This window comes from Podarcis erhardii (assembly GCF_964252035.2).
Source record: "Podarcis erhardii genome assembly, chromosome: 7".
Lineage (NCBI taxonomy): Eukaryota > Metazoa > Chordata > Lepidosauria > Squamata > Lacertidae > Podarcis > Podarcis erhardii.
In genome coordinates, this window is record NC_138511.1 from 34,113,962 (window position 1) to 34,130,983 (window position 17,022).

General features: G+C 46.0%; 3 protein-coding genes across 9 annotated transcripts in view; 1 reads left to right on the forward strand and 2 right to left on the reverse strand.

The window, feature by feature from the left end:
- Positions 1 to 5,927, reverse strand: part of VPS35 (VPS35 retromer complex component) — a 28,354-nt gene extending 22,427 nt beyond the window's left edge. Inside the window, exons 1-3 of the mRNA XM_081870208.1 lie at positions 5,812 to 5,927; positions 1,065 to 1,163; positions 68 to 164 (exon numbers count right to left, since the gene is read on the reverse strand). Of these exons, the coding sequence (XP_081726334.1) occupies positions 68 to 164; positions 1,065 to 1,163; positions 5,812 to 5,814 (199 nt within the window). The 5' untranslated portion in view covers positions 5,815 to 5,927. The remainder of the gene's footprint in view (positions 1 to 67; positions 165 to 1,064; positions 1,164 to 5,811) is intronic.
- Positions 5,928 to 6,124: 197 nt separating this feature from the next.
- ORC6 (origin recognition complex subunit 6) lies at positions 6,125 to 14,472 on the forward strand. Its single transcript, XM_081870285.1, has 7 exons — positions 6,125 to 6,468; positions 7,355 to 7,484; positions 8,994 to 9,157; positions 9,689 to 9,778; positions 10,516 to 10,628; positions 10,863 to 10,937; positions 13,649 to 14,472. The coding sequence occupies exons 1-7, from the start codon at positions 6,140 to 6,142 to the stop codon at positions 13,774 to 13,776; spliced, it is 1,029 nt and encodes a 342-aa protein (XP_081726411.1). The 5' UTR covers positions 6,125 to 6,139; the 3' UTR covers positions 13,777 to 14,472.
- An 856-nt stretch (positions 14,473 to 15,328) lies between these two features.
- Positions 15,329 to 17,022, reverse strand: part of MYLK3 (myosin light chain kinase 3) — a 29,966-nt gene continuing 28,272 nt past the window's right edge. For all 7 annotated transcript variants that reach the window (XM_081870200.1, XM_081870198.1, XM_081870202.1 and 4 more), the window contains one exon: positions 15,329 to 15,942. In XM_081870200.1, the coding sequence (XP_081726326.1) occupies positions 15,871 to 15,942 (72 nt within the window). In that variant the 3' untranslated portion in view covers positions 15,329 to 15,870. The remainder of the gene's footprint in view (positions 15,943 to 17,022) is intronic.

Below are 17,022 nucleotides of genomic sequence, written 5' to 3' on the forward strand. Positions count from 1 at the left end.
TTCCCTCCCTATCACCATCACCCCAAACAAGACTCAGTTAGCTGTAAGGTAAGTCTCAAGAGGATACAGAGCTCATAATAGCTCTTTGGGGAAAGCATTGAAGTCCGCAGCTCACCAAGCATGTTAGAAGCATGTTTCAGGGCATCCATTAGTTTGTTCTTGTCCTAACAAAACAAAACATTTAAAAGTAAGATTATTGGTCGCACATCTCATTTCCCAGTTAGTTCCCCTCCGGGCAGTGACTGCCTTTTGTAACTTTCAGGAATATCCAGTGCTCTGGAGGTCAAGCAGCAACCTGCCAATTCACCCTTCCAGAACAACCCGAAATATATTTTTGATATGACATCTAGGCCACTATTTTGAATAGGCATTCAAAGGCAGTTTTACAGCAGTAAGATTATATCCAAAGATAAATAAAATTAAAACACAAAACACAAATAAAACAGCAGAAGCTGAAAACACAATGTCAGAAATCAATGAATTGAGAAGAACAAGAAATGTGATTTTATGCTTAAAAATGGTTGGAGAGCCAGCCTTTGGGGAAGAATACTCCAGAGCAGCAGCCTGTGGTGTTCTGCATTGCCTTGAAGAAGAAGAAGAAGAGTTTGGATTTGATATCCCGCCTTTCACTCCCTTTAAGGAGTCTCAAAGCGGCTAACATTCTCCTTTCCCTTCCTCCCCCACAACAAACACTCTGTGAGGTGAGTGGGGCTGAGAGACTTCAGAGAAGTGTGACTAGCCCAAGGTCACCCAGCAGCTGCATGTGGAGGAGCAGGGAAGCGAACCCGGTTCCCCAGATTACGAGACTACCGCTCTTAACCACTACACCACACTGGCTCTTGAAGAGATGGGTCTTCTTGGCAGACCTTAGTAAGTGGTAGCTTCATAGAGGAGATGACGCTCCTTAACAGACACTGGGCCAGATGTTGCTGAGCTGCAACACCCATCATCAACGACAGCTGGCTGAAGATAATGGGAGCTGCAGTCCAACAACATCTGAGGGGCCTGAGGTTGAAGAACTCTGGGCCCAAACTATTAAGGGATTCAAGCCCCACAGTTCTTACCAAACACCGCTTCATTTGGAAGGACTGGACCTTGACAGCTTGAATGGCTTCATCCAGGAGCTTCTCTTGCTCATCCTGAGGAGACTGCTGTGTAGTCGGCTAGGAAAAAGGGGTAAGGGAAACAGGTGATTACTTCCTAGCAAGAACATAGGAGCAGGAGCTGCTGGGTCAGAGTGATATTCCACCTAGTCCATCACCCCGCTTCCCCCAACCAGAAACCAATCAGAAACCTTCAAGCCCTCCTTGTAGGCTTCTAGGAAGCTACCATTCTCCCCTGCTGTTGCCCCCCAGGAATTCATTTCCACTGGCGTGCAATCTTCGAACAACACAGGATCCCTATACCTCTGCTGCCTGATGTACATCCTTTCATTTGCTTTATTGGGTTCATTACTGTATGGTTGGGGATCCACCCTGCAACCTTGTAGTGAAGGGCAGGTAAGGAACTTCTTAAATAAGTAGGTCCATGGCTAAATGTCGTTTATACAGCTCCATTCCACTTGGAACAACTCTCCTTCTTTCCTAATTGCAGTGGTTCAATCTGTTCTCATAACTGTACATCATACTGTTGTAACCCCACCTAGAACCTTATGGAAAGGGGGAGGTCTTTTAAGGCAGCAGCTGATCACCCTCTGCCCCCTAAATTTGTCTAATTCTCTTTTAAAATAACCTGAGTTTAGGGGCCCAGGAGCCCATCTCCCGGCAACAAATTTCTTAAGTTAATTATCCATTGTGGGAATAAGCTAATGGTGATTTCTTGTACGACCAACGCTACTGGTGATCACTGATGGAGAATGCTGCACTTAGCTGCCCAAGAGTAGGCAAAGAGGACCAGACGCTAGGATCAGCAAGGACCTGGGACTGCAGATGTAAAAGTAGAAAGTCCATTATGGCCATAGAGAAGCACACCGTACCCACCGGCCAAAGAACTGAAGGCTGTGGGGCTGGACGTGCGGTCTTTGTTTGACCTGTATTGGTGCAATCTGTTGTAAGCCACCTTGAGGATTCCTTGATTGAATGGCAAGATATAAACACCTCACAGTAAGTAAATAAGGTCCTGCAGAGTGTCAACACATGGGATTTTCTTCCAAGGTAGCACAAGAAAGTCCAGCCTAGAAAGGATTTCACATGTCTTGCAAAGTTTCCTTGTTTCCATTTAATGAAATGCCAATACAGCCAACTTTTATAATGGTTTTATTTTTCTTGGTTACCACATTCAATGATTTACCAAAATTCCAGAGGAAATGCATTTCTTTTAGTGTAGAAAGCCAATTACGGTATGTTCCAAGTATATTATTTTGAATAATTGTACTCTGTGAAGTACATTTGCTTTTAGAAGTCCATGCTGTTATATTCTCCCTGCCCCCCGCCCCGTATCTTTCAGTAATCTTAAAAAATATATTCTATAGCCATATGTATACTGACAGCTAACAATCATGACTCATTTCCCTCATTTCTTGAAAACATGCCCAACACTCTTAGTTTATATTTTTTTAAAGTGTATCATTTAAGACACATTTTCAGGACAACCTGACAATCTAAGTTTTCAAACAATGCAACATAAAACATAAAACACAGTGGAGACCCAAACTGCAAGCTTGTCTCTACTTAAAAAGTAAAGCCCATTTAGTTCACTCATTCTCAGGTGAGTGAGTACAGGGCTGCAATCTAAATATTATTGTATTCCTCAACTTTGGGTTCCAAGAGGTTGTTAGACTACAATTCCCATCATCCTCAGCTAGCTTAGCCGATCACCAGAGATAATGGGAGTTGTAGTCCAGCAACATCTGGGGACTTAGGGTTGAAGAACACTGTCTTCAACCAGCCTTCACCAAACTGGTACCCTTCTGCACAATCGTGCTGACTGGAGCGGATGGGAGTTGGGAGTCCAAACTGGTGCCCTCCAGATGTTTTGGTATCCAACTCCCATCAGCCCCTGCTGGCATGGTTCAGCTACTCTATTACAAGGCCTCTGAATGTCCCCATAAGCAAAAGTGTTTCTAGCCAACACCCAAAGACCATTAACCTGATTTGCTTTATTGTACTTTCATATTCTGGAAGCCACCCTGGGAATTCTGGTGGTGGGGACAAGTATATATCCTGATAAATTAACTATATAAATTACAGTTGGCGCCGGATGAATAGAAATGGGGAAGGTTCCAGAAACGAGGATGCCACCCATGTCACATCTGATGGTGCAGGCACCAAGAGGAAGACCTTCAATGATGATCATAACAGCCAGCAAGGCAATCAACCACACAGAATAAGCTGACAAATTAATCATCACTCTTGGTCCAGCCATTTCAACAAGCTCCTTGAGTGAAGATGATTTATCCCTGCTCTGATCTGAAGATTATTCATCCCTACCATTTTCAAACACACGCAGAGCTTTTAAGTTCCTCAGCTCAAGATTCAATAGTGTTCCTGACCTCCAACCATGTACCTCAGTGATGGCCAAACTTGGCCCTCCAGCTGTTTTGAGACTACAACTCCTATCATCCCTAGCTAACAGGACCAGAGGTCAGGGGTGATGGGAATTGTAGTCCCAAAACAGCTGGAGGGCCAAGTTTGGCCATCACCTCAATGCCAGCTTTTCCATACAGCTGCATAATGCAGTCTTCCTCAAAGTGATACTCATCAGATGTTTTGGATTACAAATCCCATAAGCCCCAGCCAGTGCTTCCAAAAGGTGGGGATGGTGGGAGTTGTTGTCTAATCATCTCTGGAAGACTCCATGTTGGCTATCCCAACACCAGAGGAAGAGGTCTCTTTGGGCTCAAAGAAGGCACCTTTCCAACAAAAGAATGGTACACAAGAAAGCTACCCAAATCTAGGAGTTCCTGTTTGCACAAACTTATGTAGGGCTTTTTCATTGTTCTGATGTTTTAACAATTTTAAAATATTTGCACAGTATTTGACCACTCAGATGCCCAACCGCTGATGCAACACCTAACAAGGTCTTAAGTCACACATGGTAACAAAAAATATAAATGACTCCAAGGCATGAATGGCTCTCTCACGAGCCCATCAAATTCATAACCTTTACTGTTGACCCAGATTTCACATTTGTTCCTCTCTTTTGTATGTTATTTCTGTATTTGCATATGAAGAAGTTTCCATGTACACAAAGCACCCAATGTAAGAGCAGGGAACCTTTGGACTGCCAGATGTTGCCAGACCCCCATTTCCCATCAGCCCTACCCTAACATCTCAGTATTTTAAGGTGCTGCAAGACTCTGTACTTACTAGGGCACTCCTAGATAGTGTGCGGCTTACTTCTGAGTAGGCTCCCACAGGATGGCAGCATTAGTCATGAAGGAAGCCACACCTGGGGCTATTTACTGCTTCCCTTTTCTGGAAAAAGTATTTGCTAGCTAAGCAGGGCCTTTGCAGCTCCATATGAACTTGAGACTTCTTTAATTCAAATGGTCTTTTAATTTAGCAGTTTAAATTACTTTAGTTGTAGAGTGCAATTCTAAGCACACTTCTTGAAGATAATAAAAAACCCCATTGAGCTCAATAGTAAACATACTTAGGATTGTGCTCAACTTCTTTTTTTGAAGTGTGTATTGTGGGGGTTTAAAAAATAAAATAAATGTTTTATGCTGTACACTGTCCTGAACCTGAAACAATAAAGAGTGGCATTAAAATGTTCAATTATTGTTGCATTTTTAATATTGATGTGTTATATGTTCGTCCCTTTTCAGAGCCAATTCCTTATAAAGCCATGGAGAAAAATGAACATTACAGTACAAAGCACTGAGTGGCCGAAGACAGATGTGTAAGAGATTCTTAAGATCACCAAAATTCTCTTAAGGAAAGGCATTAGTAAGAAGTTTGGCAGACATTCTCAATGCCTGACGTGAAGGGGTCCAAATAAATATTAACCGGAAAACTTCCACAACTGCGAGGCCACCACCAACAAGGTCTTCTGGTGAATGCTAATGAACGTAACCAAATTCTCCAGTCAGTACACAAGCACATATCCAAGTCTTGGATTACAGGCAGTATCACAGGAGTGCAGGCAATCTTAAAGTAATTCATTCCCACCAATTTAGGGTAGCCTTCCCCAACAATGTGCCCTCTCAGTCCAGGTCAGCACAGCTGCGCTACCTGGGAATTACAGCCCAAAACATCTCTAGAGCAACAGCGCCAAACCTGCGCTACAACTCCCAAAGCCTTAGCAAGCATGCCCAATGGTCAGAGACCACGGAAGTTGTTCTTCAGCAACATCTGGAGGGTCAAAGGTCGCCCACACCTGTTCCAGAGGTTGAGGAAAGGTGGGCTTGGGGGGCTTAAAGGTTAATACCAACCCTTTTGAGTTGCGCTGAGAAACACACCAGCAGTCAGCACAACTAAACACAAAAGTCATGTCGCGTGTTCAAACCTCCCGTCCCGTTCACTTTTAGCGCCCTGACAGCTTCCTTCGGCAGCAACTGAAGTTCCCCAAGCCGTCTTCAAGATGCAGCCCCACGGAAAGCACATTGCAGTAGTCCAGCTCTGCAGTTTCATTTTGACTGCAATGCACCCAAAGAACACTTAACGTTGGCGATATAAATAGACCCAATTAACTGATAAGGCTTAATAGATTTAATTGGGGAGGGGGGTGAATAACCAACAACAGCCAGGCCAACAGCCTTGCCCCATAGAAAGGACTGCGGAGGAGGAGGAGGCCTGAGCAGCCCCTCTTGCCAGGCCGACCCTCACCCCCCACCCCTCTTTACCACCCCCTTCTTTTTTTCTTACTCACCATAGTGGCGCGTCGCTCACTGCAACCCCCGCAGCGCTTGCAACAAACCCCCTCCTAGCTAGGCGCCTGCTCAGCCGCCCCCCCACTTCCCACCACTGTCATGTGACAAAGGAAACCCGCTCGGGACCCCGCCTCTTTTTCTTCTACTCTCGCTCCCCATTGGCCGAAAGCCGAAGAGGGAAGACTCCCTTCCGCTGCAGTGATTGGCTTTCGGGAGCAGCGACGGACGCTCCGCTCCGCCAATAGGGCCTCCACGCTCCTCGGGCTCGTTTTCCTGACTGATTAGGTGCCTCTTCACCAGCCCTTCCTCCTGGACAGCTGTAATAGGATGGAACGGCGCTACGTCACGTTCCGGAGAAGGAAGGAAGGGAAGGAGTGGGTTGAGGAGAGCCTCCGGCGAGTGACAGCAGAGGAGTGGGTGGAGCCAGGGCGGGAACGTTCGGAGAGGCAGCCGAGCGTTCGAAAGGGGCGCGGCAAGCGTGTCGCAACGTTCCCGGCAGGCTTTGAAGGTGTCGCGTCGTTCCATGCGCGCGCGGGAAAGCAAAGGAGGATCGTAGCAGTGGAGGCGCAGGCTGAGTTTAGCGGGCTGGGAATGGAGCGCGAAGTGATCCAGTGTTTGGCTTCCAAGCTGGGCGTCACTGCGCCCGGAGTTATCAGGTGAATTGGGGGCAGGGGGCTTTATTTTATTTCATTCATTCATTCATTGAATTTTTGTATTTGTTTATTTAAAGGCCTTTGGTATTTTATTATCTGTGGCCTCCTTGAACTTAGAGGAATGTTTTAATCCTGCCTTAAAAATAACTTTTAGATTTTTCTTTGTCCCCCACCCCCACCCCTTTTATGCCGGTTCTAATGTATGTGTTCGTTTACGTATTGTCGTTTTGAGTTACGGGGAGGAGGTGGCAGGGAGCGACTAATAAATTAACAATGATGGTTTATTTCTATCCCATCCTTCAAAGGGAGGCAAACAGACACAGCGTTATTTAAAAGCAAAGAGAAAAGCAAAAATATTCTAAAACAATCAAAACATTTCTGAAAGCGGTTGCAATTAAAACATCGAAAAGCAGTTTGGGTTAGAAACTATCTTGCCTTTAATGACCTTGGAGGTTCATAGAATGTATTTCTTTGTCTTTCCTTTAGCTAAGTCCTCTGGGTCCTTTCCCAAATGTTCAGACCTGTATAAACCAGCTGCATTCAAATTGGCACAACACAAAATATTAATTTCATGATAACCTAAAAGTTTCCCTAAACGCTACAAGGGCCCAGTTGCTGGATCTGACTGAAGGCTCTAGCCATGTGCAAGCTGTACTTTTAAAGCATATCCAAAGTGCTTGCTTTCCCTCAAAGGATTCTGGGTATTGTAGTTCCTTAAAGGCTACTGGGAATTGCAGCTTCATGAGGTGTTAGCTACAGTGCCCTGGATCCTTTGCAGGAAAGCATGTGGTTTGAAAGTGCTTTAAAGGTATAGGATATATGCAAGTTCTGTTTGGCTGTCCTGGCTGTGAAATGGAATTAACCGTCTCTTCTCTTTGCTGTACCACAGAAAAGCTGAAGAGTATCTGCGCCTGTCTCAAGTGAAATGTGCCACCTTGCTGGCTCAGATGACTGCCACAAGCAAAGCCGTGATCTGCCTGGACTTGGCCGCTGCCTTCACAAAGAACCCTGTGGACAAAGTAATAAATGGTTATACGACCACCTCCCCACCCCAAGTGCTTTTTTTCTTAAGCCATCTCTTTTGACTGCACATGGCAACTAGAAACCTTTGCTTCAGATGCAGGATTGGACAGATCTAGGGAAGGGCTGTGTAGTTCAGTGGGTAGATCATCCAGAAGGACCCAGGTTCAAGCCCCAGCATCTTCAAATAGAATGGCTCTTACCTGAAACATTGGGGAGCCACTGCCAGTCATTGCACACAATACTCAGCTTAGATGAGGTGCATTGGAGATCATAAAAATGGCAGTGAACTGTGCTTGTAGCCTCCTGGTTTTGTTCTTCCTTTCACAGCACCAGCCGCTAAGAATTATCTTTCTCAGGAGGAAGGGAATTAAAGATAAGCCAGTGTCGACCATAGTGGGCCTGGGGGCAGCAGCCTTTGCCTTCCAGCATCCCAGGCGCTGGCACCCTGCTTGCCTGCAGGTTTAGATGGGTTTTAACAGGATATCGGACAAATTGGTAGGAAACAGATCCATCAATGGCTATTGGACGAGATAGTGAGTAGAATGGATCTTGGTGCACTGCAACTCCCATCAGCCTGAGCTGACATAGTCAATTCATCTGTATCTGAAGAAGTGTGCATGCACACGAAAGCTCATACCAAGAACTGACTTAGTTGGTCTTTAAGGTGCTACTGGAAGGAATTTGTTTTGTATAGTCAATTCAGAACAGAAGAATAGCCTGCTGGATCACCTAGTCCAGCATCCTTCTCTCATAGTGGCCAACCAGGTGCCTGTTGGAAGCCTGAAAGCAGAACTCAAGCAAAACAGCATTCCCCCTTCCTGTGGTTTCCAGAAACTGGCATTCAGAAGCATTGCTGCATCTGACTGTGGAGACAGATCATAGTCTTTGTGGCTAGTAGCCACTGACAGTCGCCTTCTCCATGATACATGTTGCTGGAGGGCAAGCTGTTAGAGGGGGTGTGGGAGAGCTGCTGCCCTCACATCTTACTTGGGGGATTCTCATGAGCATCTGGCTGGCTGCTTTGAGTAACAGGGCTGGACTAGATGGATCTTTTTTGCTCTCATCCAGCTGGGCTCTTATGTTCTTACTGCTTTGGACAGTTAAGCCCCTTGTTATTCTAGCTTGGAGGCTACAAGACACAGGGAGATGCATCAGGGTGGCTCTGTGTTGAACCCACCTGCATGATGAAATCTGTGCACGTAGCATTCTCACTCTTAACACTAGAATTGCCCATCTACATTGCAAGTCTGATGCATCAGTGCTGGGCTTGCAATCAAGCCAGCTGTGAGAAGGATCCCAGCCTTGCAACAAGAGCAGAAAACTCAACAGAAGTTAGTTTCTTGTGTCTCTTCTTTCTCACACTACATATATCTATGCAAGACCACCTTCTGTTAAGCTGGTCGCATAGAAGAGATCCTTATTTACCCCCAAGCAACTAGGTAAGAGGCTGTTACTTGCAAGGAGAAATTGCCTCATGATTTTCTGTGCTTTTCTTCCCTCTCAAGGCTTATTTAGTGAAACTTTCTGGCATGAACAAGACTGCTTACCAGAGCTGCTTGAGGTCCTTTGAGAGCCTCCTGGGTGTGAACTCTAGCCTTGGCATCCGAGATCTGGCTGTTCAGTTTTGCTGCCTGGAAGCAGTGAATATGGCCTCAAAAATACTGCAAAGGTAGGGAATTTTTAAGGAGACTCTGCAGCCCAAGCTTTTACCCTTGCTTTTAGGAAAGGTCAGCGGGGCCAGCAACAAAACATTCTGGTTTGTAGTACAGGCAACTCCCAGTTTACACTAGGGTTACTTTCCAAGGCACCACACATTTACATGAAATCACGTATATTTGAAACACCATTGAAAAGCCTGCAAGTCCCTTTTTGTGACACTTTCAGGTCACTTCCGGGTTTGGCACAATGTGTTTGTGTGCAGTCACGCACATATCAAATGTGCCTAAAATGATCGCTGCCTATATTCCTGTTCAGAGTTCTAGCCAGTGAGGATACGCTGTTCTATGGCCCCTGAGCATGATCAGTCCACATTGGGTTGCTTTTGGAAAGCTGCCTACTGCCTACTGATGCCCATCCCATGTATGGATGGTGCTGTTTGGCTGCATCAACTCTGTCTGAGAGCTTCACTCCCTTCTGGGCAACCTCTGTTAGTGTCATGATGAAACGACTGTGGTTTTAAAAAGTGGCTTTGCTCTTTCAGGTATGAATCCAGCCTGCCAGAAGCTCAGAAGATGGATCTCGATTTGTCCAAGTCCTTATTCACCACCGCAGCATTGTTTACAGCTTGCAGGTAAAGTTTGGCCAGCTTCCATTTTGTATTTGGGGTGGGGTTGGTACTAAGAAGTTCTCCTTGTGTTCATTCTGCTCAGATGACGGGCAGGTGGGGATAGCAACTAGGATTCTGCACCAGGAAGAAATGCAGAGCTTGTTTAGGACAGAAGTTAGCAGCCTTTTTGTCCCAGAGGGCCACACGCAGCAGGGAGTAGGCACTCAAGGGCCACATGCTCATGGCTGGGGCCTGAGCTGATGGTAAATGGACCCATTCATAGAAGCTTAATATTGCAGAATTGGAAGGGCTCCAACGTTCACCTAGTCCATCCTCCGCAACACAGGATTTCACACACACACACACACATTCCCCATCAATATCATGCTGTCCCCAGCCTGCCCAACAGTTCTTGGACAGAGGGGAGTGCAGTTCAATTTAGAAGACAGTACACAAGGATTGTCCTCCCTGGGATTGTCCTTTCCATCATAATTGCACTTCAAGGAACTCCAGGTGTAGATGAACTACAGCACCCATTGTACCTGGCCATGGGTCATGCTTGCTGGGGCTGATGGGAGTTGTAGTTCAGCAGGATCTTGAGGGCACCATTTTTGGCCACCCCTGCATTTTCTAGATGTCAGGCTTCCTGCAGGCAACTCTTACTTGCTACAGGCAAATGACTGTTTACAATCAGAGCGAAGAGTATGGTGAAATATTCGGTTGGGTGATCCTTTTGAAAATCAGCCGGCCTCTTCTTGCAGGTGTTTGAAACTTAAAGTGGATAAGAACAAAATGGTAGCTGCGTCTGGGGTGAAGAAAACCATATTTGACCGTCTCCACAGCCAGCTAGAGAAGATAAGCCAGCAAATGGGCCGTACGTATTTCTTATTCATTCCTTGTAGCCTCAGTCCTCTGTCTCCATAATGTGCAGGTGATAAATTTTACCCATGATCTTAAACAAGAGGTGGGGAGTCTGTGAAGCTGCTGAATGCCACCTCCCATCATCCCTGAAAATTGGCTGGATGATGGTAACGACTTCCCGCTCTGGTCTAGAAGTCCAGATTTCACATAAACCACACTGAGGAGGTTGTTCTCTCTTCTTCCAAAGGTGAAAGTGTTCCATTGGCCACGGAGGCCTCTAAACCTCAGGAGACCTTGCTGGAAGGCCTTGGCAAGAATGCTGGTAGGTGAAACTTGACTCCCTCGCCTACTGCTTCTGCAAAACAGGGTCCTTTGCTGGAAACTTGGGAGCCAGGCTCTAAGAGCAGCTTCAGTGATAGGAAAGTTTTCTCAGCTGTGTTGGATGAACCAGTTTGGGGCGTCCAGGGTTGGTAAAAGTCAAAAAGTCGTCTTGCTGTTTTTATAGTGATATTTAGAGCGATGTTTTGTTGTTTTTATTAGTCGCATTCTAAACAACAAAGGTGCGGTAAAAGATAGTTAAAAACAAAAAACAGCCAATACATTTAAAACCAAACTAAAACCATACAGAGTAGTCCTTGCAGCCTTTTCGTCCAGCTGGGAAGGTTTTTCAGAACTAAAACATCTTCGGTTGTTTCTGGAAAGTACAGAGAGTATCTCCCCAGGAAAGGCTATTCCAGACAACAGGGGCAGCCACACTAAAAGCCCCGCTCTGAGTTACTGCAGAGCAGGCTTCTGAGATCTTTGGAACTTGCAGGAGAAACTCTCCCACAGACCATAGCGATCTACTATGGGTTCAGGTAACCTAGTCCTAAGTTGTAAAGGGCCTTACAGTGATACCTCGGGTTCATTCTGGAGGTCTGTTCTTAACCTGAAACTGTTCTTAACCTGAAGCACTACTTTAGCTAATAGCGCCTCCTGCTGCCGCTGCACGATTTCTGTTCTCATCCTGAAGCAAAGTTCTTAACCCGAGGTACTATTTCTAGGTTAGCGGAGTCTGTAACCTGAAGCGTATGTAACCCGAGGTACCACTGTATTATGTTAGTACCAAGACCTTGAACTTAACAAGGTAGCAATTGGCATAAAATAGTAATACCACAATTTTGGCGACATCCCACGACATACATTTTATATATTTATAGATAGACCCGATCATCTTCTGGTCTGTGTAAAGGCCACAGGAGCTGGTGTGTGCATCCATGTGCTGTAGGTGAGGAATAGGCACCACTGGCTGGATTCTTAGCTCCACGCAGACACACATGTGGACCAGCTTTGATAGGTGTGGTTAGCCACCCATCTGTCATTCACCTGACTGTCATGCTGGCATGGTGCTTTGCGAGCATCTGTGATCAGCAGTGCCTGAAATCACGCAGGAGCTACTTTGTTACCTGTTACACACATTTTGTTACACACACACACACACACACACACACACACACACCTGATGCCAGGTACAGGGCAGGTGGACGTAAAGGTAAAGGGACCCCTGACCATTAGGTCCAGTCGTGACCGACTCTGGGGTTGCGGCGCTCATCTCGCTTTATTGGCCGAAGGAGCCGGCGTACAGCTTCCGGGTCATGTGGCCAGCATGACTAAGCCACTTCTGACGAACCAGAGGAGTGCACGGAAACGCCGTTTACCTTCCCGCCAGAGCGGTACCTATTTATCTACTTGCACTTTGTCGTGCTTCCGAACTGCTAGGTTGGCAGGAGCTGGGACAGAGCAACAGGAGCTCACCCCGTCACGGGGATTTGAACCACCAACCTTCTGATCGGCAAGTCCTAGGCTCTGTGGTTTAGACCACAGCGCCACCCACTCCATGTATATCACAGAAACACATGAAGCTGCCTACCATTTGGTCCATCTAGTTCAGTATTGCCTACATTGACTGGCAGCAGCTGATGCCAGGTACAGGGCAGGTGGACGTAGCTTGGCCAAAAAAAGCCCCATGGACCAAATAGGGAATTTAATTAGGTTTCAGAGCTGGAGGTTCCCCCATCCCCACAGCTGTTCTAAGCCAACCATCTCCTGCAAGACCTTTGCCCACCCTCACAGTTCATGCTGAGCCCCTGCCTCTGAGTTAATGTCTGCATCAGGAAACAGGTTCCTCCAGTGATGGAAGTGTTCTGCATTCAAGTCAGACATAACTGTATTTCTCAAGCAATTGTGCAAAGCCACATTCCTGGCCTGGAAGATTGGGTCCACGTTTGGTCTAAGGCAACCAAATGTGGGAACCTGGCATAAGCTAAACTGGTCATGATTCGGGCAGTGCCTGGATGGGCTCCATTTTGAATTCTGAAACAGCAGGCAGGATATAAATAAGAGTAAAATAAAAAGGGAAGACAAGGACACACTAGTCATCTTGATTCTCCGCAAATGTTAGAACTGGGGATGAATCAAAAGAACTCTGCCACATCTATTGCTCCCTTTATTCCCAGTGTTGTGCTGTTGCTTATCTAGCTAAAGCATTTGCTATCTAGCCACAAGAGGGAGGTGTCTGCAAGCTGAAAGGAGCCCCAAAGCTTGCAGACATATAGCAGAAAGAGGTGCTAATACTTGTCCTCAGTGTTAAATAAGATTGACTGGCCTCCGTTCTGTGGAGCCCTCTTCCAGCGGAGATTCGTCAAGCATTCTCCCTTATAAATTTCCAGCATCTATTGAAGGCCTTTATTCATGCCAGCAGGCCTATGCAGCTGTCTGAAAGGTCCCTTGAGCAACCAGACCTTTTAATGATTGTTTTGCATTTCTTTTATTTCAATTTTAATATGGTTGCACACTGCCCTGATGCTTTGCAAGAAGGCAGGACTATAAATACTTACATACGTAAATATATCTTTGGGGGGGAAAGAACTTGATGACTGAGGGTGGAGCAAGTCCTTGACCAGCTAGAAGTATACTTGATTTGGGTTCTTCCAGACTACTTGTTGTACGAGCATCTTCTCCAAAGTCTTGTCTCTCTTTTCCACCCCACAACAGCAAATGAAACGGAAGCAGAGGCCCCTCGCAAGCGTCCGAAAATTGAAACGGAGGCAAAAGAAGAGTATGAAGAATGGAAGAGGAGAATTTTGGAAAGCGCAGCTAAATCACAAAGGGACAGTGTTTGACCTGAGCAGGCAGCTCCTCTGGGATTTTTAGAATCGATGGTATTTTTAGGCCAGCAACCTTCGTGCTGGTTTTTCTTGGGCACTGGTTTGAGCGTGCACACTTCCCAGCTGGGTGTCATAGCACAAAACATGGATTGTGGGAATTGGCCTCTGCTTCCTGCTTCCTCCCCTGGAGGCTTCTGGGATGAGTGCAGAAAGCCCGCCCTACTGATTGGTTCTCCTTGGTCAGGAGGGCTACACTACTGAAATGGCCCTCAAAACATGTGGGCTCTTTATTTTGCTGTTAGGGGCCTGTGTGAACTCAGTATTATATTGTTCAAGGAAGCTTGGAAGTGTTTTTGCAGTGAGAAAGAACTTCTGTGCCGCAGCTCAGATTTTTGGAGGTGGAGGGAACCTTGCATGTTACAACAAATTCTGGATTTGGCAATCCAGGCATCTCAGCCATAACCATGCTTGCTCAGGTGTAAACCATTATTTGCAATGGAAGTTGCTTCCCTGGAAGACACTTCAAATCAGGGTGCAAAGATTTGGTATTTGAATATGCCTGCTGCCAACTCATTCCCACTTCCAAAATCTTTTTAGACAACACAATTTTTAACTCCACATTTTAACTCTGTCTCTCAGGTTTATTTTTATTGTGGCTTTGTGTAAGACATTACTCCCTTGCAGCAACATCAATAAATACTTTTATTTCTATATTTTTTCTTCTTCTCCTTTTTAGTCTTGTTTTACAAATGACAGAGATCAATATATAAATCAGAGTTAGTGTTGTTTCCCTATCTTACTGCCAGTCAACCGCATTCCAAATTATCATATGCATGCAGAACTCGTCATTGATGAATCCCCTATGTGGAAGTTTAAAATATGCATGCCTGAGGCTGCTGAAGGAAGTGTAAAAAAAGAAAACCCGCCCTACTGAGAATAGCCAGTTGGTAGTGTAGTGGTTTAGCATGTTGAATGACAGTTTCTCCAGTTTGCAAACAGGCCCCAAAAGGTTGATCCCTAATATATCCTGCCTTCCCCACAAAGTGAGACTGCACCTCCCTCCTTAGGTGTCTTGTAATAAGTCGATAATAACTGATGTTATGGATCACAGCAAACATTTGTGTGGATCACCACAGGCAATTGGGGCTTAAACAGGTGTGTCATCAGGATGTAATTTGTAATTACTGGTTTGTGGTAGGTCTATCTGCAAGAATTTCCAACTAAGTAAACATAAAGAAAAAGAATTAATTTGCTGTGATAGCTGGTTGGTTTTTTCCAATTGCTCATCTTGTCCTCACCAAAAGAGAAGTGTTACTTGGTTGCCTTTTGAGTGTCTGCTGGCTGATTTTAAGAATTTGGAGATCAACTTCTTGATCTGCAGGAACTTTGATGAACATTCACACTTGTCTGTGTAAGTTGTCCCACCGTGAGGCTCGTGTGATGCTTAAGGTAAGTGGTGCTGCCCTCATAGCCACTGTTTTTACACCTGGCTCAGGTGAAGGGACCTCAGTATTATTGTAAAATAGAAAGTAAATCCCGCAAGCCTGAAACATCTCTACCCTTCATCCTGAATTAATATAATTATTTATTGCAACCAGCAGTGGCAACAAAGCGGAAGGAGGCAAATGGGGTCAAGAAGCAGCAGAGGAAGCAAAAGTGTCCAATGGGAAACAAATGTTTGGGAAGATACACAATTTGTTTCATCGTACCCACCCAATGTACTAAGCTGAAAGCAAACAGGCTGAAATCAGCTGTAGGCAAGGACACACTGTGTTGCTTTGTTATAGCATACGCCTCACAGTTCTCAAACTACTTAAAGGAAACCAGTCCCACTCAGATAGGGTCACTGCTAAGCACTAAGATATAATTAGAGAAATGAAGGTATTATGAGGCAACTCATGGTCGCTGTCCCCCTCCACAACAGAACCCATTTCCTCCTTGTATAGCAAGTCCCGTTCTATCCTATTAGGGCTCAAAGGCAGAAACTTCAGCACACTTGTGGCTATGGGATAATGGGAGAGGAGGAAATGCATCCTAATTGCCAAAACGGTAAAGGTGGGCCAGTGGCTAAAAACCAGAGTCCTTCCGTTTTCGGTCTTCTACAACAGGTTATGCAGGATTCTCAGTCATGCTTGGGAACCTCCTCAGCCTGTTGGCAGCAGCCACCACGTAGAAATGCTTCTGCAAAAGAAAACAAACAACACCGGGATGTTAAGAGTGACAGGATTGGGTGTCGCGTCGCACAGGAAGGAGACGGAGTTGGAAATGGTTTGAATCTTGCTTCATCGTATTGACACTACTGGATCAGGCCAATGGCCCATCTAGCCCAGGATGCAAGCACAAGGGCCTTCTCCCCACCTGCGATTCTCGGCAACTCTCATTCAGAGGCGTATTGCCTCTTGATGGGGAGGGCCTCACATGCATATGCCCTCTTTCGGCTCACGGGGACCTTTTGGACAGCTTCCTACTCATCTAGCCTGCTGGGTATCCTTTTTCTGCCCAGTTGCCAGCATACCCAATGCCTGGAGGTACCCTGCTGTTAATTGCAACCATTTGGGGCATGTCAAGGTGTTGACAGGCTCAAAGAACAAAGCAGCAGCTGCCTCTGGTCTTTGTCACGCAGACAATGCAGAGCGATACCTGAACCCTCCTGGGGAGGCGGGACATGAAATTCTTAATATCTTCGTGGAGCAAACGCCTTTTTGCAGTCACTGCCTTTCTTGTGGTTACTCCTCCAGCACTGCAAGCAAGACAGCTCAGATACCGAAGAATAGCAATGGCCATACAGGAGATGTCAGATTCAAATGGACTGGGAACAGAGGGAGTTCCCTTAGACCAGGCATAGGCAAACTCGGCCCTCCAGATGTTTTGAGACTACAATTCTCATCATCCCTGACCACTGGTCCTGTTAGCTAGGGGTGATGGGAGTTGTAGTCCCAAAACACTTGGAGGGTCGAGTTTGCCTATGCCTGCCTTACACCGAGTTCATCTAGCTCAGTGTTGTCTACACTGACCGGCAGCAGATTCCAGGCAGGGTACTCTCCCAGGCCCACCTGGAAATGCTGGGGACTGAACCTAGAACCTCGTGCGTGCAAAGCAGATGTTCCAGGAAATCTGGTAAGAATGTAAGAAAACTCCTGCTGGATCAATCTGTTGTGTTTAGCACAGTGGCCAAGCAGATGTGTTTTGGAAGCCCACAAATGGTGGGCTGGAAGGCAACGGCCATCTCCTGCAGCTGATACTCAGAAGCACACTGACTGC